The sequence below is a fragment of the Peromyscus californicus genome, unplaced genomic scaffold (assembly GCF_007827085.1).
Source record: "Peromyscus californicus insignis strain IS unplaced genomic scaffold, ASM782708v3 Scaffold_4__1_contigs__length_199733344, whole genome shotgun sequence".
NCBI classification, from domain to species: Eukaryota; Metazoa; Chordata; class Mammalia; order Rodentia; family Cricetidae; genus Peromyscus; species Peromyscus californicus.
This window is the reverse complement of record NW_026294562.1, coordinates 190,911,560-190,937,114: the sequence shown is the minus strand read 5'-3', so window position 1 is coordinate 190,937,114 and position 25,555 is coordinate 190,911,560. Positions and strand designations below refer to the sequence as shown.

At 37.4% G+C, this 25,555-nt stretch overlaps 1 protein-coding gene across 3 annotated transcripts; it reads left to right on the top strand.

Annotated features, from left to right (window-relative positions):
* LOC128125440 (vomeronasal type-2 receptor 116-like) lies at positions 1–20,753 on the top strand. Of its 3 annotated transcripts, none has more exons than XM_052762868.1 (6): positions 1–197; positions 7,095–7,341; positions 7,638–8,435; positions 10,153–10,380; positions 16,364–16,487; positions 19,849–20,753. In XM_052762868.1, the coding sequence occupies exons 1-6, from the start codon at positions 1–3 to the stop codon at positions 20,751–20,753; spliced, it is 2,499 nt and encodes an 832-aa protein (XP_052618828.1). The 3 variants fall into 3 exon arrangements, with proteins under 3 accessions (XP_052618828.1, XP_052618827.1, XP_052618829.1); XM_052762867.1 differs by having other exon boundaries at positions 7,095–7,383; XM_052762869.1 differs by having other exon boundaries at positions 7,095–7,383; positions 16,364–16,490; positions 20,002–20,753.
* The last annotated feature ends 4,802 nt before the right edge of the window (positions 20,754–25,555 follow it).

Below are 25,555 nucleotides of genomic sequence, written 5' to 3'. Positions count from 1 at the left end.
ATGTTCACTTTGATTTTTCTGTTTTTGCTCCTGAACATTCCACTTCTTGTGTCCAGTATCATCCATCCCAAGTGCTTTTGGAGAATGAAACAGAATAATGACAAGGATGGACATTTGTTGACAGGTTGTATCTTCTTCCTTTTAAGAGTGCAGTGGCCTGTGGAGAAAGATTATTTCAACCACATTCTGAATACACTGTAAGTTTCTTTCTTACTATTTTCTATGTAAATGTAATCATGAGTATTTCATGGTGGGGAAGAAGATGAGAATCAGAGAATGTTTTGAGTCTCTGTTCTGTTACCCAATCTGCAAACCAAGAAACAACCCCAGATTCTTTTAGAGACTCAATGCTCTTTTTCTACTTTTAATTTGTCCAGAGAGTGTTATTATTCACCCGGTTATCCTCCTACTTAACAGGCTGAAAGCTGAGTGAAGAAAGGGCTCTCTAAATTGTTCCATCACATATAGGCCTCCTCTTGACAGTTTCCACAGCACAGTAGCTGGTGGTGTCTTACTGAAGGAAACCCTAATCTATTCAATGACTATCATTCTAAATGAGTGTAAGTAAATGACTGTCAAGTAGAGTCTGTGATGACCCTTTGATCACTACATCACTCCTAATGCATGTGCTAGAGCAACTAATATTTGTGGTACCCCCAGCTCCAGAGAATTTTTCCATAGCTATTCAGTTACTCTCTCAGATCTCTGCATGTGGTCACATTGTGCCTTCTAAGCTGCATCAAGAATGAAAGTAGGAGACCTGCCCACTGTGAACTTCACATGGGTTCCTGTTTCCCCATTCTTCATCCATATCCATGTATAACTACAGGCCGTTAATTTCAAAGTCTAGTTCTTCACTCTCTCTTTAGAGTAAAGAAGGAATGTGTAGACTGAAAATGACATGCTTGCATTCTTTGAAATGTAGGGTCAGTAATAGTAATGATTACTTACTTTCTTTGTCCCTTGCCTGAGTGACAGCAGTGGCATGTGATACTTGGCCACACTTGAGAACAGTTACCTACTAGTCCATCTTTGCTATTGTTTAGGAAGCATGTGTCTCTTTTCCTTATGTCTAAGCTGTTTATTCTCTGACACTTATGTCACATTTAACTCATTGCTTCTCTTTCTGTAATTTTACTAGTTATAGCTGGCTGCATATTTTACCAATTTGGGCAATATACACATTTTGATTTTGTGTACTGTGAATAGATTTTTTAACGTAGCTCTTTAGTCCAGTAGTTTGCTCTAACAGTTCAAGTAATTGATGTTTCTTATTGTTTAGTGCGCAGGAGTTAGTGTTTGAGATTCATAAGTTACAATATCGAATTCCTGTTGAGTGTTACTGACAATTTCAATTATATTTTCCATATAGTAATAAATAATATAATAAGATGGTTTTTATTTAAAAATGCATAGATGCATATCTGTATTTGTACCTAAAGATACCACAGTGGTACGGTTTCTAAGTGAGAAACAGATTGTATTTAACTGTGAGTGAATCATTCTGAATAAAAGAGTATTTCTGGGTTTGAAGCTTATTAGTCAGATAATATGAAATGAGTTAGAAGACAAGAGTGCTATTCTTCTTCCATACCCACAAGCACAAAATGATATTGTTCTATGCTTACTAACTTTCTGACTATATTTATTTTCAAAATTCATAAATATTTTCATACATTGCACATTTTATAATCTTTTAGTATACAAAAATGTAATGCTGACACAAATAAATCTCACTGCAATTTCCAGAAGTCCCTAGTTTTCAATACAATGCCGGTGTTGTGCATTTGTAAGTTAAAATGTATGCAAAATGTGCTCTCTATGAGAAAATTTATGTTGGTCAGATATATCAAGTATGATTACATTGAACATAATTTTATAAAGATAAAATAGGTGAACAGTACTGGAGTACATGCTCTTAATATCACCATTTGATAAATGGAATAGGGGTATCCCTGTGCATTTGATGCCAAGCCAGTCTAAAGCCAATTGTCACTCAAAAGCATGGAATCCGTTGCCTCTTTATGGCCAAAATGAGTAGATGTCATATCCACAGACACACAGATGCATATATTTACCAGACATACTCTGATATTTAAAATTATTATTTTAAATAAATAAATAAAAATTAAAAAAAATTGTGCCTGCAATAGATAAACAGGAAAGAAAAAAGAACAAGATAGGGATAGACATGACGAAATATGTTATGTTACCCATGATTGCTAATTTCTGGTTTTTAATTGCTATTGTTGATGGTGGTGTTTGTGTGTGTTTTGCTTCTTTGCTTTGCTGGAAAGAGATTATTTATTTCCTGTGTTTTCATGGGTAAAGTTAACTTCTCTACTTTGAGTTCTTCTATTACCTTCTGTAATGCTGTATATGTGGGTAGATATCACTTAAATGGGAATTTATTAAGGAGTATCACATTTTCTCCTTTTATGAGGATTGAATGTTTTGCTGGGTATAGTGGTATGGGTTATCTTCTGTGGTCTCTTAGCTTTTGAAGGAAATTTGACCACATCATTCTGGATTTTATAGTTTCCATTGAAAAGTCAGATGAAATTCAGATAGGTCTGCCTATATATGTTACTACATCTTTTTAATTGTAGTATTTAGCATTCTTTTTTTGTTAGGTATATTTAATGTATTGATTATTTTGCAAGGGTATTCTTTTTCTATTCCAGTCTATTTGGTGTTTTTTAATTTTTTTTTGTACCTTTGTAGACTTCTCCTTTCCTAGGTTAGGAAAATTTTCTTCTCCAATTTTGAAAAAAAAAAACTATTGTGGGGATTTGTAATGTGATTCTTCTCATTCTTCTAGTCCTATTATTCTTATGATTGGCTATTTGATAGTGTTCAAGTATTCATGGATGTTTTGTGTCAATAACTTTTTGGATTTAACATTTCATTTGATAATTGTATCTATTTCTTCCAACATATCTCAGTGCCTCAGATTCTCTATTCCATCTCCTGTATTCTGTGGTGATTCTTATGTGTATAGTTCCTGTTTCCTTACCTAGATTTTCCTTTTCCAGAATTCCCTCACTTTGTGTTTTCTTTATTATTTCTAATTCATTTTCAGGCTTTTTAAATTTAATTTAATTTTATTTTACAATACAATTCAGTTCTACATATCAGCCATGGATTCCCTTGTTCTCCTATGTCTCTCTGCAGCTGTTGTTCCTTTCTTATTAGCATTAAGAAAATTCAATGTTTTTGTTTATTTATTTATCTTTTTTTATTTTACAATACAATTCAGTTCTACATATCAGCCACGGATTCCCTTGTTCTCCCCGCTCCTGCTCCCTTCCCCTTCCCCCCAGCTCACCCCCTATTCTCACCTACTCCAGTGCAAAGCCTCCCCAGAGGACTGATATCAACCTGGCATTGTTAATAGAGCATTATGTAATCTATTTCTGTGGGGTTTTTTTACCCCTTTCTGTTTATTTAACATATCCTTTAGAGTTCGTTTTGTTCTTTCTATGACTGCTTGGCCTGTAGGATTATGTAGTATACCTATAATATGCTTTATATTGTAATAAGCAAAAAACTGTTTCATTTTACCAGAGACATAAGCTGGAGAATTGTCAGTTGTAATTTGTGAAGGTATACCCTTGATGGCCATAACTATGAGCAAATGCTTGAATACCGAATCACCCTTTTCAGAACTCAGAGCAGTTGCCCATTGAAATTCTGAATAAGTATCAATAGTGTGATGTACCTATTTCAGTTTTCCAAATTCTGCAAAGTGTAATACATCCATCTGCCAGAATTCATTCCTCTGAGTACCCTTTGGGTTACATCCTGCCGGTAGCAGAGTCTGATTGTAAAAAGAATAAGTAGGACATTTCCTTACTATTTCCTTGGCTTGTTGCCAGGTTATGGAAAAAAATTTCTTTTAAAATCTTTAATATTCATATGATTGTTTGAATGAATTTTTGAGACCTCCAGCATATTTCCTATCAATAATTTATTAATCTTGTCATTAACTTGTGCTAGAGGGCCTGGCAGACTCATATGGCATTGGATGTGAGTTATATATAAGGGATGCTTCCTATTCTTGATTATATCTTGTAACTCAGTAAATAGTAAAGTTAATTCTGACTCATCAGGGATAAATTCTGTAGTCTCAATACGTAATAACACACTTTCATCATACTGAGAGTCAGTAACTATGTCGGGAGTTTCTGAAAAATCCAATAATATCAAAAGAATAGCACACAATTTCGATTTTTGTGCAGAATTATAAGAACTTTGAACCACTTTACTTAAATTTTCTGGTTTGTAACCTGCCTTTTCTTGTTTGTTTGCATTGCATAAAATGTACTAGCTCCATATATGGGTGTTTCCCATACTATATGAGGCAAAATCCAATCAGCTGTCTTTATAAGCTGAATTTTATACTTTTGGGATATTTAGTGTTAATCTCTCCCAAAAAATTATTACAAATTCTTTACTAAGGTTCACTTTCTGCCCATGATTTGTCAATGTTCTCAAGTTAAAGGTAAGAATATTTTTTGCCAGAACTATTCCTGCTAATTGATAATGTCTCAAAGGAGTTTCCCAAAGGCAGACGCAAAGGATTACCTTCTGTTCCTTATTCATCTACATTTGTTGGTCAAATGTTTACCCTCACCACACGTTCTGCATAATCCAGAATGGAGGGACATTCTGTTGCCATTGTTCCTTGAACAGACGTTTGATCTAGGAGTGCCCAGTTACACTCCATTTTCAAATGTCTTTGTTTGCCACAACCAAAACATCTGACATTATTTTTCTTCAGTGCTTTTGAAATTACTCCTCCTATGCACATCTCATCATGGTCATGAGATTCAATATTGTTTGTGTCCCTGATCCAATCAATCAAAGGTGCTGATCTTGCCTTTAATGGCCTGATTATTCTTTTGCATTCTTCATTTGCATCCTCAAAAGCCAAACATTCAATTATTATCTGTCTAGCTCCTGAATTTGGTATCATTCTATTTACTGCTGATGACAGCCTTTGTAAGAAGTCTGTGAGGGATTCTCTGGGACCCTGTATAACTTTTGTGAATGATTCACTTTTTTACTGCTTCCTCACTTCTGTCCCATGCATCCATGGCTTCCATGCAGCATAAAATTATGGTTTGGTTATCATATAAACATTGTCTTTGTATATCAGCATATTCACCTTCTCCAAGCACCTGATCCTGGGAAATTTCCACACCTCTAGTTCTACATCGGTTTTCTATTGTTTTAGCCTCCTCCCTAAACCATGTTCTCCACTGTAATTGTGCTCCAGACTCCAGGACAGCTGTTACCAATTCTTTCCAGTGCTGAAGAATAATCCTATTACAAGTTGAACATGAGTTTAACATTTGTGTTACAAGTAGAGAATGCATGCATATGATACTATAGCTTCCTTAAATCTCCTTAAATCTAACTTTTCTACAGGAGTCTAATTAGCTTGTACATGCACTTGAGCAGGTATTTCTTATAAGGTTACCAGAGAGATTAAGTTTGGTTGTTTGAAAACAGGATGTCTCTCTGTAACCATATAAGTCAATCCTGAAATAATTTCACCTTTCAATTCTTCTGCCAGGGTCTGAATTTCTCTATAAGTCATTTTAACAGATTTTTCTAAAGTCAAAACTGAGTTAGCTTCACCTTTGGATTTTTCTGTCTTGGTCTGAATGTCTCTATGATTCCTTTTAACAGGTTATTTTTTAAAGCTTTTATCTTTGCACTTAAATTGACCAAACTTTTTAATACTGTAATAAGGATGATTAAACAAATAATATTAATAATTGATGTTACACATATCCCATCAACAATAATTATCATCTCATTTAATTATTTCATTTTCAGACTGTCTAATGTGTTATCAAAAAAGACCAATTCTCTTTCATTGTAAAAATATTTTCCATTTTTTTTCATGTGGAACAAATTATCTTTTAACTAGTTTCTCCCTTTAAGATATCTGAATGACTTACTAAGTCTGTGTAGAACAATAGAAGTCCATGGGAATTTCAAAGCAGCTACCTAGCATGGTGGCTGTCCGAAATGGGAATCTAAAGAGAGAGAGGGAGAGAGAGAGAGAGAGAGAGAGAGAGAGAGAGAGAGAGAGAGAGACAGAGACAGAGACAGAGAGAGACAGAGAGAGAGACAGAGAGAGAGAGAAAGAGAGAGAGAGAGAGAGAGAGAGAGAGAGAGAGAGAGAGAGAGAGAGAGAGAAAGAAAAAGAAAGAGAGGGCCTATTACCTACAAGGAGAAAAAAAGCTAAAGACAGTCTAGTCACATGCTATGGCTTGAGCCAAACCATCGGTGTTAATCCAGGGACTCTGTAACCCCAGAAGCAGTCCAGCAACATGCAGCTCTGTTACCTTGCAGCTCTGGCCACATGATCTGGCCAAGCTGGGGCCTGCAAGGACACAGCCAAGTTGCTGTTTTTTGAATTCCTGCTCCACAGTTGGTCACCAAATGTAGCTGAATTCCTAAGCAGTCTTATTAAATACAAAATATGGAGCCCAATATAGTGGTGAAAGCCTTAGAGATCAGGGAAATAGGAAGGGCCACAAGCTAACCTTACCTCAACACACCACAGCTTCCAAATTGTGTGCTACTTCCTGTCTAGTTGTGCCTTTATTGCCTTGTTGTTCTGCCCTCTCATTGACTTTAAGCCCATCTATCTCACTTCCTGGTCACTGCCTGTCTGTTCAGACCTCCAGGTCTCTATGGTTGATACTGGGATTAAAGGCATGTGTCACCATGCTTGGCTCTGTTCCCTAGTATGGCCTTGAACACAGAGAGACTCTGCCTGCCAAGTGATCAGATTAAGCATGTGCTACCACTGCCTGACTTTTCTGTTTGCTTAAATGGCTTGATATTTCCTCTGATCTGCAGGCAAACATACAAATAAATTATTACCTCATTTCAACACAATAAAATATCACCACATCCAGCTTATTATGTCATTCCACCTTCACAGCACAGGACAGTTGTTTCAGTATTTGGGGTTGGTTGGGAATACCATCCAGTTCAGGATGCTACTACTATTTACTACAAAGGATTATCTTTAGATCTTTGTCCATAATAAATATTATACCTTCTTACAGAACACCAACTGAAAACAAGTTTCCATTGGCCTTAACTTATTCCGTGGATGAAGTCAATAGGAACCCTGATCTTTTGCCAAATATGTCATTAGTATTTCAGTGGCCCAAAGGTGGTTGTAAGAATGTGTCAAAATTAAACAGTTTCATGCCTTTATCTGAAGAAAATCAATATGCTTCCCCTAATTATGATTGTAATGAAGAGATTACATGTATAATGATGCTGACAGGACCAAACTGGAAAACATCTGTGATGATTGGGACATTGCTGGACCCCTACAGGTCTCAACAGGTGAGATTTTTGTTGTGTAGGTTTGCAAGAAATTGTGACTCTGTTGTTAAAATGCTAAGATGCTAAGAAGAGTATGTGGAATTATGTGAAACACTGTGGTTCAAGATACTATTCGGAGACATGATGCAGCCTCATTTCCTTTTTTGAAGTTGAGATGAGGGAAAAATAATAGGTAAGAAGTTTTAATAGAACTCTTCGCTGAAAGTGTGTTTACAAGTTCTTAGAAGTACATATTACCTCATGTTGCTCCCTAGATCCTTCAGCTTACCTATGGACCTTTCCACACCATCCTGAGTGATCGTGAAAAATTTCCCTATCTGTACCAGATGGCCCCCAAAGACACAGCCCTACCCCTGGCCATGGTTTCTTTGATGCTTCACTTCAACTGGAACTGGATAGGACTGGCCATTTCTGACAATGACCAGGGTACCCAATTTCTCTCACATTTGAGAACAGAGATGGAAAGAAATGCAGTCTGCTTTGCCTTTGTGAGCATAATCCCAGTCAATATGCATTTATACATGTCAAGAGCTGAAATGTATTATAACCAAATCATAACATCATCTGCAAATGTAGTTATCATTTATGGTGACACAGACAGTACTTTAGCTTTGAGCTTTAGAATGTGGGAATCTCTAGGTATACAGAGAATATGGGTCACCACCTCACAGTGGGATGTCACTACAAGTAAGAGAGACTCCCCAGTTGGCACATCCCATGGTACACTAGCTTTTTCACACCATCATTCTGAGATTTCTGGTTTTAAAACTTTTGTCCAGACACTGAACCCTCTGAAATACACAGATGAATACCTTGCAAGGCTGGGATGGATGAACTTCAACTGTGCAGTTTCAGCTTCTAAGTGTGAGACACTGAAGAACTGTTCATTCAATGCCTCATTACAATGGCTAATGGGACAGACTTTTGACATGACCTTTAGTGATGACAGTTATGACATATATAATGCTGTGTATACTGCAGCCCATGCTGTTCATGTGATGCTTCTTCAACATGTGGATAATGAGAATGAACACCATCATAACTGCTTGAAGGTAGTGTTTCTTCTATTAGATGAAATTATGTGTTATCAATACCATAGCCTGTAAGAGTCTGTCAGATGCCCTGATTTACTGGATTAGCAAATATTAATGAAATAGAAATGTTTGTAAAAATTTTTCCTTGTATGGAGTTAAAGCGAGAGTCTGATATAAATCTTAATGCAAAAGCAATGGAGTGGAGGACACAATTTATCAAGGAATATCAGTGAACATGTTGCAGAACACCTGAATATCATTTCACCTCTTCTAATACTGAAAACGTAACAGTGCTCCCTCATTAATCCTTTCCATGAGTAGAAGATGAGCCCTTATTCATCAATTGTCAAATATATGGTAATAAGTGTATTGAGAAGGTTTTCAGAAGTGTTCTCAACTGATTGTACCCTACTGTAGGCTCGAGGGACCTCCATTGGCACTCTGTGAGTAATTACACAGGAAACAGTGGTGGTGCTATGTAGCTAGAGTTTTCCTGCCTGGCCCACAGTCAGGACAAATCTCTCTCACCTGCCAGTCCCACAGACGCTCCGACCCGACCAAGTAAACACAGAGACTTATATTGGTTACAAACTGTATGGCCGTGGCAGGCTTCTTGCTAACTGTTCTTACAACTTAAATTAGTCCATTTCCATTAATCTATACCTTGCCATGTGGCTCATGGCTTACCGGCATCTTCACATGCTGTTTCTCATCATGGCAGCTGGCAGTGTCTCTCTGACTCAGCCTTCCACTTCCCAGCTTTATTCTCCTCCCTGTCCCACCTACACTTCCTGCCTAGCCATTGACCATTCAGTGATTTATTTATTGACCAATCAGAGCAACACATTTGCCATACAGAACATCCCACAGCAGTGCTATTTATTTCAGAACATTCATGTGTCCGTGTGTGAGTGAATAGTTCTGTGTATGGGAACATGATTTTATTTTCTGTGTATCTGTGTTTACCTGGGTTTTGTGAATATTGTGTGTCTATCTACATATGTATCTGTGGAACTGAGCATAAATTTGTGTTGTGCCAATGTCTTTGTGTATGTGTGTTTCTTTCTGTGTATATCTTCATGTGTGTTTTTCAGTACATGTGTCTACATACCACTACTGTATGTTTTGTGTATGTGCTTGCATATATGAATATCTGTGTTTCTGTGTGTGTGTCTGTCTGTCTGTCAATCTGTCTTTAAATGTGAGCATAAATTTTTACATGTCAATATTTTTCCATGTGGGTGTTTCAATATGTGTATGTCTCCTGGTGTGTATTTGTCTTTAAATGTGTGCATTTAGTGTGAGCCCCTGTGTTTTTCATGTTTCTGTTTCTGTGTGTCTGTTTGGTTTAGTATGACTGTCTGTTTCTGACTGTATTTTGATGTGTGTGTCTGACATATATATGTGTGTATATTATATGTATCTGTATTATGTATGTTTGTCTGTATGGATGTGAGTCTCTGTGTGTGTGTGTGTGTCTCTCTCTCTTTCACTCTGTATATGTGCATTTTTCTCACCAATGTTTTGTGTCTGCATATATGTCTGTGTTTCTGTTTGGTAGCTTCTTATGAAAGAACTTAAATTCTAGGAATATTATGATACTTTTATTTATCCACTTACTTTAATACATTTATCCTCTGGGCACCTTCAATAACATTGCTTTTAAGAAGAAATCAGTATATTTTCTAAGTTCAAGAACAGGCACATTCACTGTAGAATGCTGCCTCTCTTTCAGCTGCACTCATTTCTGAGGAAGACTCACTTCACTAATCCTGTTGGAGAAAAAGTGAATATGAACCAGAGAGAAAACCTGCAAGCAGAGTATTACATTTTCCAGATTTGGAATTTCCCAAATGGAATTGGATTCAAGGTGAAGATAGGAGAGTTTAGTCCGTATTTTCCAAATGGTCATCAGCTCCATTTATATGATGATGTGATAGAGTGGTCCACAGGAAGTAGACAGGTGAGTATGACCTAAATGTAGTAATTTCTGTCACACAGCAGTAACACTTTCAAGTGGGTCCATTTGTGCTGCCTTTTAACTGGTGAAATGAACTAGACTGTCTCCACTAAGAAGCATTTTCTAGCCTCCTAGTTTATGTTTCTTCTTTTCAGTTTTTGATGTGACATTTTGTTAATTCCTCAAGGGTCTCTGACATGGATACCGTGCATACAGTGATTTTTTATCATTCCAGAACATGTTTCCTGTTTTTATTACAAAAAGAAAATTAATAGTTACCACTGCACTATATTATTTCTAGTAAAGTGAGCAATGTCCTCTTGATGCCATTCTGATTACTACACAGTGCTTGTCCTTTTTACTGCTGAACCTTTGACATAGATGCTGAAAGGCTGAAGGTAAATGTAAGGAGGAATAAAGTAAACACAGGCAAACCATTAATAATTATTAATAATTTGTTTTAAGCCTTTTTACCAACAGGTCCTAAATTGGCAACATCTCTAACCAAATATTAAGATAACGTTTTCATGGCCCATTTGGATACCCTATGAATTATATAACTTTGTTGTTTTTTCTTTCTTTCTTTTTTCTTTTGAATGTGTATGGGTGTCTTGTCTGCACGTATGTTTGTGCAACACTGGTATTTGTAGTGCATATAGATACCAAAACAATGACTTGGATATCTGGGATGTGGAAAGACAGCTTAGTGGCTCACAGTGGATGATGAAATTCAAACTTGAACCCTGTATGTATGAGCAGCAATTGTTACAGACAGCTGAACCAATTCTCCACCTTTGAAGCATGTCCTGTAAAAGATTTTACTCGATAGAGGAACATTCCTTGGTCTGATTATTTCTTTCATAGTTCTGTCAAACAAACAAGGGTGTGACTGTTTTTATTATCTGTGTGGGGAGGAGGTATTACTGGTAGTAAAAGAAATGGCTTTGGAAATTTATAAATGATGTATACTACTATGAATCTAACGTTATATTATAGGAAAGAGTTCTGATCTGGGTGGTTTTAAGGTATCCAATTCAAACTTTCTGAAAATAAAGTAGCTTGTAATTTAAAGGTTTAACTAAAGAAAAGCCTTCAAGCTTGATTGAAAGTCATACCTCAGGTAAAACAGATAGTATACAATCTATGAAAATTATTGTTTTTCAGAATGACAAGGAGAATTGTTAATTAGGGTAAAGGACATATGAGCTGAAGGTACAGCTACTGAACTACATAACCATTCAGAGAGCAGCAATACATGTGTCAGTTGATCTTCAGTAATAGTATGCTCTAATCAAGCCTCACTTGAGCATTATGAAAACATCCACTGGAGGAATACAGAAAATTAAGAATAATACAACCAGTACTCTGCTCCCAGATAGGAAAATTTCAATGCAGAAACAGGAACAAAAATAGAAAGTCATCTAAGCAATGCAACACCAAATGACGCAGTCATAGTCTTAAATATAAGTATGTTCAATGACACACTGAAAAAGAATTCAAAGAATGATTATAACAATGTTGCAGAATGCCAAACAGGACACAAATCACGTTCAGGACAATGCAATGAGATCACAAAAACTTGCATGCAATAAGGAACTGAAGGAACATGTGACAGATGCATTCCTAAATGTACAAAATTATGAAAAATCAAGCTAAAATATGCATAGGAAATAAAATAAATCCAATATATCTCAGTAAAACTTTTCTCCAAAGGAATATTTAAAGTTGAAGACAAGTTGGCAGACTTGAAGACAAGGCAGAAGAATTAGAAAACTGAAACTGTGACAAAGGTAAAAATAAGGAAAAGTGAAATATATATAGGGCCATGGGGATACCATTAAACAGTCAGATTATAAAAAATGTGCAGAAGAGAAGAAGAAGGACTCACAATGACATCAACAGTAGATCCCTGAGGGATATTTGTGTTCTAGGCCAGCCTCTTCTACAGAGCAAGTGCCAGTAAAGTCAGGGCTACAACAAGAAACCATGTCTCTAAAACAAAACCCCAAAAGAGAAGGAAAAGGAAGTCATGCCTTTAATTGAAATCTTTTAACCTGGAAAAGACACATCTTTTATCTGGATCTTAAGCTGGGAAGACACAACTTTGAATTACATCATTTGATTTTGAAAATCCCACTCTGTGCTGGAAGCCTATATAAGGACATTGAAAAAGGAAACGTGTTCTTTGTCTGCTTTCTTTCACCTTGCTAGCAAGTCTATTTCTTCACTGGCATTAGAACCTACATCTATGGTACATAAGTGTTTACTGAAGATCAACTGACACATTACACATCGTAGAATGAGAAGATTCTACATTTTTGGATTGCCATTTATACCTAGTGATTGCTAGATTAGCTAGACCTCATCCTAGAAGACATTCCAATAAATTATGTGAATCCATATATACATATATATGAGAGAGAAAGTCAGAGAAACAGAATGTGGGAGACAGAGAGACAGATTCATTCTCTAAGTTCTTTAAGGACCCTAACAAATACCCAGATAGACCAATGTTCAGTGATGTATATGAGTTATAGGAATTCATAACCACTCTAACATTTCTATGGAAGACACCTGAAGAGCTCCTACAAAATGAAAAGTAAGATAAATGAGTGGTCAAGGAAGAGAAAGACAGCAAGCATTGAACACCAGATAGAAAAACAAGTGTTATATACTGTATCAAATATTGCAATAACAAAAATGTTCAATAATTAGCAGATAATTATCAATAACAATTCCATGTCAATCTTCACATTCTCTAATCATAATATACAAACAAGATTGTTTTGTAAAACCAACATTCATATTTTCTTCTGAAAATAAACCTCACTTACAAACGTAGAGAGATCCCCTCTGTAAATATGGAGGGAAAGAATTTTGAGGAAGTAGAACATAATGAAGTAAATGAGAGACTAAACACTTTGATGGACATGGTAGAAAAATTCTAAAATAAACACTGACTAATGTAAGTCAATAACACAACAGAAAGTTTGTCCCTGTGACAAACATAGCTTAATTCCAGGGATACAGGGATGGTTCAGCATATGCAGGTCAGTTAAGTAAATGGGGCACATAAATAGATTCGAGCATAGGACTACATGATAATCCAAATATGTGCATAAAGTGCTCTTAACACAGTCCAGCATCCATTAAGATTTTAAAGTAAAAAAAAAAAAACCGAGAAACCTAACACAATAGAAGGAACACATCTTGACTTATTCAAGTTTAGTTTTTTATTAATTAGTAATTTTTCCCAGCCTGATCCCATTAAAAGTTTTTTCTATGGCAATCTTATTGACAACATTGTACTACAGGAAGAGAAACTCAAAGAATTTCCATTAAAGTCCCAATGAGCCCATGTGTATATGGTGGTAAATATCTGTAATCAAACTCTTAGATCACAGGCAGGCAAAACCTTCTCAGTTTATGGCCAGTGTGGTGTACATAGCAAGTCTAAGTGAGCTAGGGTTGCATATAGAGACCCTGCCTCCAAAGAAATGAGCAAAAATTAGACAGTGATGATTTTCTCTAGTTCCATCCACTTGCCTTCAAATTTCATGAAGTCATTGTTTTTTGCTGCTGAGTAATGCTCAATTGTGTAAATATATCACATGTCTTTTATCCATTCTTTGGATGAAGGCCTTCATCCTGAGTGAGTTAACCAAGACCTAGTTACAGAATCATGGTATGTGCTCACTCATAAACTGGACATAAGATAGAAAGCAAATGATAACCAGGCTACATTCCACAGCCCCAGAGATGCTAGTTAATAAGGAGGACACTAAGAGGGACATATGGATCACCCTAGGAAGGGGAAATTGCTGGAATCTCCTGGATAGACTGAGTGATGGAGACATGAGGGATTGAGGTGGCCCAGTTGGGAGAGGGATGGAGAGGAAGAGCAATTAAAGAAATACCTTGATAGAGTGGGTATTTATGGCATTATGGGCGTAGGGAGAAACCTGGTACCAGCAAAAATCCTAGGAATCCACAGGAATGACCCCGCTAAGATTCCTAGAGGGTGTGCCTGAACCAGCCTTCTCCACTAATCATAAAGGTGAGTTCCCTAATTGTTTTATAGGAACTTCATCCAGTAACTCTGGAAGCAGATGAATAGATGCACAGCCAAACACTGGGACAAGCTCTGGGAGTCCAGTTGAATAAAGGGAGGGAGGAGAGATTATATGAGCAGGTGGGGTCTAGATCATGACAAGGCAACCCACATAGACAGTTGACTTTTGGGAACTCAGTCAGTATAGACCAACAGGTAGAACGCCTGCATGGGACCTACTTAAGACCCCTGCATGTGGGTGATCAATGTGTAGCTTGGTCTGTTTGTCGCTGCTAACAGTGGGACTAAGATCTGTCACTGGCACATGAGCTGTCTTTTTGGAATTTATTCCCTATGGTTGGATTAATCACCCAGCCTTGATGCAGGAGGGAGGAGCTTGGTCCTTCCTCAACTTGGTATACCATGCTATTTTGACTCCCATGTAAGTCCTTACCGTTTCTGAGGAATGGATGTGGTAGTAGAGAGGAATGTTGCAGAGGGAACTGGGTAAGAGGAGAGAGGGGAAACTCATTGGCAAGTTAAATAATTTAATGAAAAATACAGAAGAAATTGGATGAGCAGATACATTTTCTCCATGCATCTTCAAAATAGCCCTTAATATCATTGCAAGTACAAAAAGAAATGGTAAACATGAAATACAGAAATAAGGGAAGAAATGTGCCCACTGGTAGCTTACACTTTTAATTCCAGCACATGGGAGGCAGGAGAGGAGGATCTCTATGTGATCTTAGTTAACCTACTATGTATAGTTAGTTGAGATATACCAACAATACATTGTGAAATCCTGTTTAAAGAAAACCACAACAAAAAGGAATACTTATAGTTGATCACATTGTGGAGAACATGAAAGAGCCCATGCATAGGAGACACTGTTGTTCTGACTCAGAACTCAATAGTCAACAAAGAACCTAAAGTGAGCACCTAGCCATCAGCAGCCGTGTTAACCAGTATATAGACACCTATCACCAGGATTTTGATTATGTAAAATTTTGATGTTTTTAGCTTTAAGAAATCCTATAATCAACTTTAAACAATCTCACTTTTATTCCAGTTCCCCATATATTGCAGCCATTGTAAGGCACTTTTACCTCAGGAAACATTCCAGTTCAATACTTACCAGTTCAGCACTTTGTCACCAGAAATACACCAGGCTCTGCCTACTTAGCTGTTTTTCTCTTTACACTCTGTTTGTCGTGCTTTGCAGTGCTATTTATTGGAATTCATGTTTGCTGTCAGAGGTTTGAAGAGATATTTCCCATGTTTCTGATATCCATTTATCCTAGCTTGCTGCACTGTTGCTGTGATTAAGCACTGACCATAAGCAAACTGAGGAGGAAGCGTTGATTAGGCTCCTGGGTTAGAGTAAAGGGAAGACAAAGTCGGAATCTGGATCCTTCAACTAAAGTATAGACCCTGAAGGAACATTGTCTACTGCTTTGCTCTGCTTGATTTCTTCTACAGCCCTGCTTAGGGACAGCACTGCCCACAGTAGACTGGGGACTCATACATCAATTATGCAGTAATAAAATGCATAAATAATATGACAGCAGGCTAGTTCAATGGAGAGACGGAGAGAAATATTTTAGTTAAGCTTCCCTCTAACTTCTTAATGTACTTTCTGTCAAGGTGGTGAAAATTAACTAGAAAAATCCGTTTGCAAACTCTATGGTGTTTTCCCACAGCAAACAACCCATTCTTGTTCCTAAATTTCTAAGATTGGGAAGCTACTCAAATTACTTCAGATTGTTTTCATACATTTACATATTTGGCATTTCAAAATATACTAAGTTTAATGTGGTCACTCATTTGGTGTATATAAAATAAGCATATTGATATTTCAACATGCCAACATAATTTTGTTATGGAAGAAGTAGGTAAAACTCCTGATATCAGTATTCATCTAATTTTTCTCAGATGCCACCCTCTGTGTGCAGTGCTGATTGTAGTCCTGGATTCAGAAAATTCTTGCAGGAGGGAATTGCAGCCTGCTGTTTTGATTGCATCCCCTGCCCAGAAAATGAAGTTTCTAATGAGACAAGTGAGTGTTTGCTTCTGAGATAAATCCTTCACATAGATCATCTTCTCCCAAACACACTGGGATGATTAAAGGTTCTAAAAGGCACAAATAAACCATATCACTTTCCCAAGTTAGTTTTTGTAGAACTACGATCATTCTCAATGTCACTTTAAGTAACATGTTATGCCATGACATACATCTTTGACTCATTGAAAATACATTGCAGGTAGCCTTTTCTCAAAGGAAGATTTGATAAAGAAACTACAATGTAAGGGAATTCTGTACAGTCTTTACTAGTGACTAATCTCCTTGGAAACTATATGTAGATTAGATTCCAATAATGAATCTTGAATAATATTTATATTTTATATTTACATGTCTGTATGTGTCACTACATAAATTTTTAAGCGCCATGTATATGCAGGGAATCAATGGAGTATAGACTAGAGATTCTGATCCACTGAACTCTGTAATGTGGGTTCCAGAAACCAAATATAAGTCCTCTGTCTCTTTAAGATTAATGAAGAGTAGAAATATATTCTTGGCAAATTATAAGAAGTTGTTCAGTATGATACAAAGAAGTTCAAGCAATATCAAGAGACCCCCCTTCAAAGTATCATTGTGATTTGAAATCTAGAGAAGTGTGGAGAAGTGTTGCCAAAAAAAGTAGAAAATATGGAGTACTATAATCAATAGTTTTATATACAGCACAGTTAATAAATTCAAAAATAGAAGATTCAATGGTTTTGTATGATAGCAACTAGCTACAGTTATACCAATGGTGTTGGCCCCCCTCAGTCCATGTTAGTCAAATGATTATTTATTTAGAGTTGGTTTCACAAAAATGGAAGATACATAGATTTTTCTCTCAAGGTGACTTTCATCCTATATAATGAAAGTCCTTAAAGGACATTTATGGCCAGTAAAACAGTTCAAAAGTTAAATCCCTTTCTACTACAGCTGATGATGAGTTAATCCCTAGGACCCATGTAATAGATAGGTATTTCCAGCTCTTAGATGCTGTGTTCTGATCTCTATGCACTTGCACATACAGCCTACTGCAATTTACTTAAACAAACTGTAATGAAATTGTTTTAAATATGAAACATAAGAATAAAGGGTATTTACAAGAAGAAATACAACAAAAGTTAAAGAAAAATATTTTTATCATTTCTTTAATTATGTGCATATATGTGAAATTGGTGGTTGTGTGTACACAATAGAATGTGCATGTGAGAGGCATCCAACGCTTCTGTAGTTAGAGATACAGAAAGTTGTGAGAACCCCGACATTGGTCCTTAAACTGAACTCAGTTCTTCTGCAAGTGCAGTACATTCTCTTCACAAGTGAGACAACTTTCCATTCCCCTAAACAAAGTATTGAGTTACATGTGACCATAAATGCATTGTTCTAGATAAAAAGACTTGAAACCTAGAAGCACATCATGTCTCTACCCAATTATCCAATGATTCAGAGCAATTGCACTCAAGTTTCTTAAATTTTCCATGGTGGAGACTGCAACTTATGGATGGGATATTATTCCTTCAAGTAAACATACTGTCATATCACTCTTGCTTGAGTGTTCTTCTTTAATTGTGATCACGGTGTTATATCAATATCTACTTCACACTTGAGTACACTCACATAGTCTGAGACTCACATAGATGGAAATTAGTGAAAGAGGAAGAAAGGTGGTTGTCTGTTCCCAAAGGTGATAGAATCAAGAAGAAGGGCTTGTTAATGCTAAGCATGTACAGAGGTCTCTACCTCCAGGTGTGGGTTACTGCTTCTTATGAACAAGACTCAGGGACAAACCATCCTACTGCCAGATAAGGACACAACTGGGGATATTTTTTAATTAATTACTTATTTTGTATTTATAAACATAAAAATTATATTTATGTAATATTCTTCTTTTACTCTCACCTTCCTACTTCCCCCATATAAACCCAATCACTCTCATATTAGAGCTCTGTTGTTACTTTTGCATGTACATACAAACACATATATACACATTCATACATACAGCTTACTCATTATAAAGGAACTCTAGCAAGAATGAGCATGGAAATATGGCTGTAGCAAGTCGTGCCCTTCTTCACCATTCCCTTTGCCTTGCTAAAAACTATGACATTGCAGCAATAGTTTGAACAAAATTGGTCTTATTAGAAGGCATGGTCGAGTTGGAGAAGGTGTGATCTTATTGGAGGATTTGTGTCATTGTAGATGCAGACTTGTAGGCCTCTTACATGCTTAAGCCATACCAAGTGAGACAGTTTTCTTCCTGTTGCCTACGGATCAAAGACAAGATGCTTTTCCAGCACTATGTCTGCATGCATAGCACCATGTCCCACCATGATGATAATGGACTGAGCCTTTGAACTATATGCCACTCTATCAAATGTTTTGCTTTATAAGCGCTACTGTGGTCATGGTTCTAAGAAATGCTAACCAAGGCTATTACATTCCTAAAGGTAGCGACCAATGTCTGTTCCCGTATTTGTTCACTTTCTCCTCCTGAGGCTGACTATCATGTTCCAGCTATCAAAATATTGAGGTCCAGCTTCCAAAAACTTTGTTGTGTCTGTCCTAATTAAACTGTCCAATCAAAATTAAACACTTTGTCCTAACCTGGGTTTTCCCTTTCATCTTTAAAAGCTACTGTTTTCTAAGAGACCACATCTGTATCCTCTCTATCCAGAGCAGTTCTTTGTCCTTCATGGCCAAAAACCTCTTCCCCCTCTCTTGTTGCTTTCATCTTCTCCTTCATTCTCTATCTCCTATTTTTATCTCCTATTCCTTGCCTATTGTTCTCTGGGTCAAATGAATCTACTTTTATATTGAGGACTTGGTCTTGGCATGTCATGTGGGAATTCTAAGTGTCCCGAGAGATTATGTTTGGTATTTCTTCTATATCATTGGGTTTGGGGTAGTAAATTCAAACTAGAAAACATATAACAGGAAGTGTTCCATTAGAAGAAACAGTCTTCAAATATTACAAGGACAGCATTCATAAAACAGACAGAAAGACATCAGGAGGCACTACAACCATGGGATTGGAGACTTTAAAATACACCCTGTGCAAAATAATGGTTAATGATTTTACCCTCTGTCAATTCACCAGTTTAAGTCATGTACTGAAAATATCTGTACTTTCTGATAACATAACAAATGGCATCATCAACACACAGTAAATTAGATAACATATTAATTGTTTAGTTTCATTTCCCATAAAGACAATGAATGAGTATTACGAATGTCTTTCTACTCCATCCTCAGAAACAAATGCAGATAGTGCAATGCTTCTTCAACACACTAAATTGAAATATTCAGTCAATAAATGGCTAAAGCTGCATTCATCATACTTTTCTTTCTCCACCAGATGTGGAAAAATGTGTGAGGTGTCCAGAGGACCAGTATGCCAACAGGGAGCAGAACCAGTGCATTCACAAATCTGTGATCTTTCTGAACTACAAAGATCCCTTGGGGATGACTCTTGCCTCAATGGCCTTGTGCTTCACTGCATTCACAATTCTTGTTCTTGGGGTCTTTGTTAAGCACCATGACACTCCCATTGTGAAGGCCAATAACCAGAATCTTAGTTATATATTGCTCATTTCACTCATGTTTTGTTTCTTGTGCTCCTTGCTCTTCATTGGCCAACCCAACTCAGCCACCTGTGTCCTGCAACAAATCACATTTGGAGTTGTATTCACTGTGGCTATTTCCACTGTATTGGCCAAAACAGTGACTGTGCTTTTGGCTTTCATAGTCATAGCCCCTGGAAGAAGGATTAGGTTCTTCATGATTTCAAGGGCACCCAAATACATCATTGCCATATGTACCCTCATCCAAATTATTCTCTGTGCAATCTGGCTGCTAGTTTCTCCTCCCTTTATTGACATTGATGCACACTCTGAGCATGGCCAAATCATCATTGTGTGCAACAAGGGCTCAGTTACTGCATTCTACTGTGTCTTGGGATACCATGGCTCCCTTGCCTTAGGGAGCTTCTTTGTGGCTTTCTTGGCCAGGAATCTCCCTGACAAATTCAATGAAGCCAAGTTGCTGACCTTCAGCATGCTGTTGTTCTGCAGTGTGTGGGTCACCTTCCTCCCTGTCTACCATAGCACCAAGGGCAAGGTCATGGTGGTAGTGGAGGTCTTCTCCATTTTGTCCTCAAGTGCAGGTCTGCTGGGATGCATTTTTATCCCCAAGTGCTACATAATTTTGTTAAGACCAGAGAGAAATTCTCTTCAAAAGTTAAGGGAGAAAACCTCTTACTGAACACTCATTTAATAAATGGTTACTGAAAACTGTGGTGATGGTACAGAGACACCTGTTATGATATAATACAAGATGTATGCATCAGCTAGTGATTCTCATTGCTTCTTCTAATGATATTGCCCAGAAATATTATTTATACTACTTTTCTGTACATTGTGGTCTATAATCTTCCACTCAGACACATATTTTACAAAACCTGGTTCATGGATATTAGTGCATAATGGATGTGTTCTTATATTTCTCTAATGCAAAGTAATATTTAAAATAAACTCCAAGCAATTCGTTTAATAACTGAATTACTGTGTGTTTTTTTAATGTAAGAGAAAACAGAGAAAGTTGTAGTAGAGGGAATGAATGTTTTCAGATTATGAAACTAATTTAATCCTTGTGGAAGTGACAAGAGAATCCTGTTTCATCCTGGGAGTTAGAGGAGTAAAACTTAGTAGAAAGAAAGATGTTTTGTTAAATAGATTGAACGAATATTGTGAAAGATGGTAAGTTATCTCAGCATTTAAAATCATATATAGCTTTTTTCATGGGAGATGAGTTCACTATCAAATCCATGCATCTTACAATTTATAGCCACCTCTTCCAATAGTGCCAATGAATGCATTTTCTCTCTTCCAAGAACACCTACTCACAGATGTGCACATATGAGCACACTCAAAAAGCACACATACATGTAATTGAAATTAAATGAAAATTTTAAAGTGAAATTTACATAGCACTACAATGGAACACTGGTTTTCTTTTTCTCCCATTCATTGAAATAGATGTTCTTTCACATAATATCCCCTGATTATGGTTTGTCCTGCAAGCCTCTTCAAGTTCCTCCAAGATCCTCCCCACATCACTTCCTATCTGAATCCACCTCATTTCTATCTCTCATTGGAAAAATGCAGGTTTCTATGGAATAATAATAAAATATATACTATGATAAAGAATATCTAACACATTGGAATTGGTCAAAATCAGCAAACATAAGGAAAAGAGCCCAAGAGAAGGCATGAGAATTAAACACATGTGTTTGTACATTCAGGAATCACAAAAAAATGCTTACCTTGAACCCATAACATATATGCAAGCAATATGTAGGTTAAAAAGTGAGTATATATATAATGAAAAACCTACAAAAGTGAGGAAAATGGGGAACTCTGACACAATACTATGGGACATGGCCCCCACAAATGAGGTTGATTAAATTTTGTGCTCCCATCTATTTCTGGGCATGCAGTCTACACTTAAAAGTAGTTTGATTCCCTATTGAGACTCCTTTGAAGGAAAGTAAATTCTCATTAGCTGGTGGTTATCGATTGGAGATTGCTTCTGGTGTTACCGATGAGGCTTGTGATCACTTCTACTTTCAGGTCTGGGACCCCAACCGGAAAAAACACATATGTATGCACTGTTCCTGTTTCCTCAGATTCTGTGTTTTCTTTTATTTATCAATCCTGTTTATTTAGAAGGCATTTATTTTGGTGTCCTCTGTAATGGTGTTTGTTCCACCCATGAACTTGGGCTATACAGTTCAAAGGAGGCTGTGCTTCTTGCCATCATATGTAACCTCTTAAAAGGAAAGGGAGAGGGGTCACATTCTCCTTCTTACTGGTTTTTCCCATTGGCCAGGCACATTTTCTCACTTACAGAACAGAAGATGACTTCAGCTGTTTACTCGTTTCTGAATTAGTGAGTATATTTTTAAATTTAAATCTTAATAAATCCATATTATACTTTAAATAGACTCATATGTATTGACTTTAACAGTTCTCCATTACCTCTGCCTCTTATCCTCTTTCTACATACGCTTCCATGCTATTTTCTGTGGCTTGTAGGGAGATATGTGAAGGAGGCAAGCCTTTTAAATTTAGTTTTCTTCCTCTCACCATAGTGTCTGGCTGTTGATTTCTGTTTGCTATTTGTTCCTGTCTGCTGCAGAATGATGATTCCCTGAAAATAACTGAGCAAGGCATTGATCTTGAATATAACACAATGCAATTACAAAACATTTTATTGCTTTTTAAAAGAACAATAGCATTTGATTTTACTGTAGGTAGCTGGGCTATCTAGTTTCTGATTCTTGTTACTCAAGCAGTGTCTGGTTGGATTCAATCAAATCAGATATTTGTTGCTTATTCTCACAGATTTTGTGCCACTATTTTCCTAGCTATTTTGCAGGCAGGATATTATTGTAGATCAAAGGGGTTTTGGATGTGTTCACATTTTCAGTTCAGTTGGCAATTGCCAGAGAACATTTCAGTACCAAGGACACTAGAATACTGAATGAAATCTCAATTGAGTTCTCCCATGGGGAGTCAGCAGAGCCCAGCACACTGAGCCTAGGCAGGTCAAAGCCCCTTCCCACTGCACTAAGGCTGTGCAAGGTGTCACACCACAGGCACCAGATTCCCAAAAGCCTGCACCTAGACCAGGGACACAGGCACAAGATTCCCAAAAGCCTGCCCATAGACCAGGGACAGATCCCGATCGCCCTGCCTGGGTGCCCCCAAACAGTTTGAGCCAAACAACTGTCTTCTGTATCCAGAGGGCCTAGTCCAGTCCCATGGGGGCTCCACAGCCACCAGTTCACAGTTCATGGGCTTCCACTAGTGTGGCCATGATGTTGAACATTCTTAAGTGTTGCTCAGCTGTGTATGTTTCATCTTCTGAGAACTCTTAGTTTTGTACCTTTTCAAAATTGAGCTAATTTTGTTTTGTTCAGATTCTGCATTCTAGATATATTAATCCTTTATTCCCAGGGTCCCAAAAGTACTTGTTTAGTTGCGGTGTCTTTTCCATTGGTGTTTTTTAAACATGTCAAAGATAAGTTGGCTATAGCTGTGCAATCTATTTATGGGTTTTCTTATCCATTAAAAAAGTGTAGTATCAGTATATTATAGTCTTCTGTAACTATAGTACTAGAGTGTAGTGGAACATAATTATTATTATAACTCCAGCTTTGTTATTTTTATTTTCCATTGCTTGATCCATCCAGAGTCTGTTTTTCTATTTGAATTTTATAATGTTTTTTCATAGTTCTGATTTTTCTTTATAGTATGATGGGAATTTGATGAATATTGAGCAGAACATTAGAGTGGTGTTCATGGTATAGACATGTAATTCTAAAACAATATTAATTTTATCAATCCAGAAACATGCAGGATAGTTTCCCTCTTGCATTGTCTATAAATTTCTTTCCTCAGTGTTATAAAATATTCACCGTGAAGATGTCTAACTTCCTTGGTGTCATTTATTCCCAGATATTTCATGTTTTAGAGGTTACTTCAATTGAGTTCATTATTTGATATCTTTCTCAGCCTGTAATGAAAGCTACTGGGGTCCAGCCCCTCAATAGCCTTCACCCAGAGTTTCAGAAGAGATGCTGCTGGTGGTGGATTAATCTGAGGGATTCTCTAGTAAATCTATGTACTCGAAACTCTTTAGTCTATACACTTTATTCTTCTGAGTCACTTCTCTCTCTACATGCCTTCTATTTGCTCTCTTGCTTAGCTCCTTTCTTGACTAATACTCTCTACCTCTGCTGTGGATATCTGTATGCTGTGAACATGTTGCTCTGATTGGTTAGTAAATAAAGTGCTGATTGCCTAGTAGCCAGGCAGGAAGTATAGTCTGTACAAAGAGAGAGGAGAATTCTGGGAACAGGAGGGCTGAGTCAGGAGACATTGCCAGCAGCTGCCATGAGAAGCAAGATGTGAAGGCAGAACTGGGAAAAGGTACCAAGCCACATGGCTAAACATAAATAAGAATTATGGGTTAATTTAGCTGTAAGAGTTAGTCAGTATTAAGCTTGAGCAAATGGCCATACAGTTCTCAAATAATATAAGCCTCTGTGTGTTTACTTGGACCCTAGTAGCCCTGGGACTGGTACGTGAGAGAGATTTGTCCTTACCACCAGAAGGCTGGGGCACAGGAAACTCTAGCTACATATCTCTTTCTGCTGTTACCTCTAAGACATCCTTAATTCCCTCATCTTAGTTCTGCCCCATCTTGGTCTTTTTCATCTTGTTCTTATCCATCTAGTTCTTTTCCATCTGGCTCATCCTCATCTTCCATCTAGTCCTTCTAGTTTTCTAATGTAGTTCTCCTCCAATCTAATTCTCTTCCAATCTAGTTCTTCCCTATCTGTTTGTTCCCCTCCAGTTCTTGCCCATCTAGTTCTTCCATTCTCTATTTTCTTCTCTTTCTTTGCTCTGAAAATAAAGCTGCCTTTTATCCCTTTGGCCTTTATCCCTCCAAGCTATCTCTGCTACTGCCATTTCTGGCAGGGCGGGGCAAGTGTGCTGAGTCACTAGGCAACTTGGCTAGGTAACTTCCATCACAGCTAGATGTTCCTGTAAGTAGGAACCCTTCAGTTCTGAGTTAATTGTTAAGGGTGGAGTTAAACCTAGAAATACAACTTTGGGAAGGAGAATGTTAAGCTTAATTAGCATATCCACCAGTGTGGCGCATTTACCCACCACCCCCACAGTTCCCCAGAGTTTTCTTGAGTGCAAGCAGCAGGAAATATTAGATAGAAGGATTTATTGTGGAGAATCTTGTGGAGATAAACAGATAGAAAATAAAGGATAGCCTCGAGAGGGCCTGGAACCTATTCCAAGGGCCCCGACTGTCTCTGCCCCAGGGTTTTTATAGAGACACCAAGGGGTGGAGCAAAAGACCTCCTCCCCCAGCACAGCCAAGTGCAGCCATCCCAGACACCTGCACTCACTCAGGCCTGTGGTCTAATCATCCTCTATGTGGCCCTGCTGGGTAAATCCACGAGGAACCCAAGAACGGGCTCCCAC

What these genes read in the sequence shown, in the direction of transcription:
- LOC128125440 (XM_052762867.1), top strand. Translation starts at nt 1, where the DNA reads ATGTTCACTTTGATTTTTCTGTTTTTGCTCCTGAACATTCCACTTCTT. An exon ending in AACCACATTCTGAATACACT is followed by an intron (nt 198 to 7,094) that starts GTAAGTTTCTTT and finishes ACCTTCTTACAG; the next exon opens with AACACCAACTGAAAACAAGT. An exon ending in GGTCCACAGGAAGTAGACAG is followed by an intron (nt 10,381 to 16,363) that starts GTGAGTATGACC and finishes AATTTTTCTCAG; the next exon opens with ATGCCACCCTCTGTGTGCAG.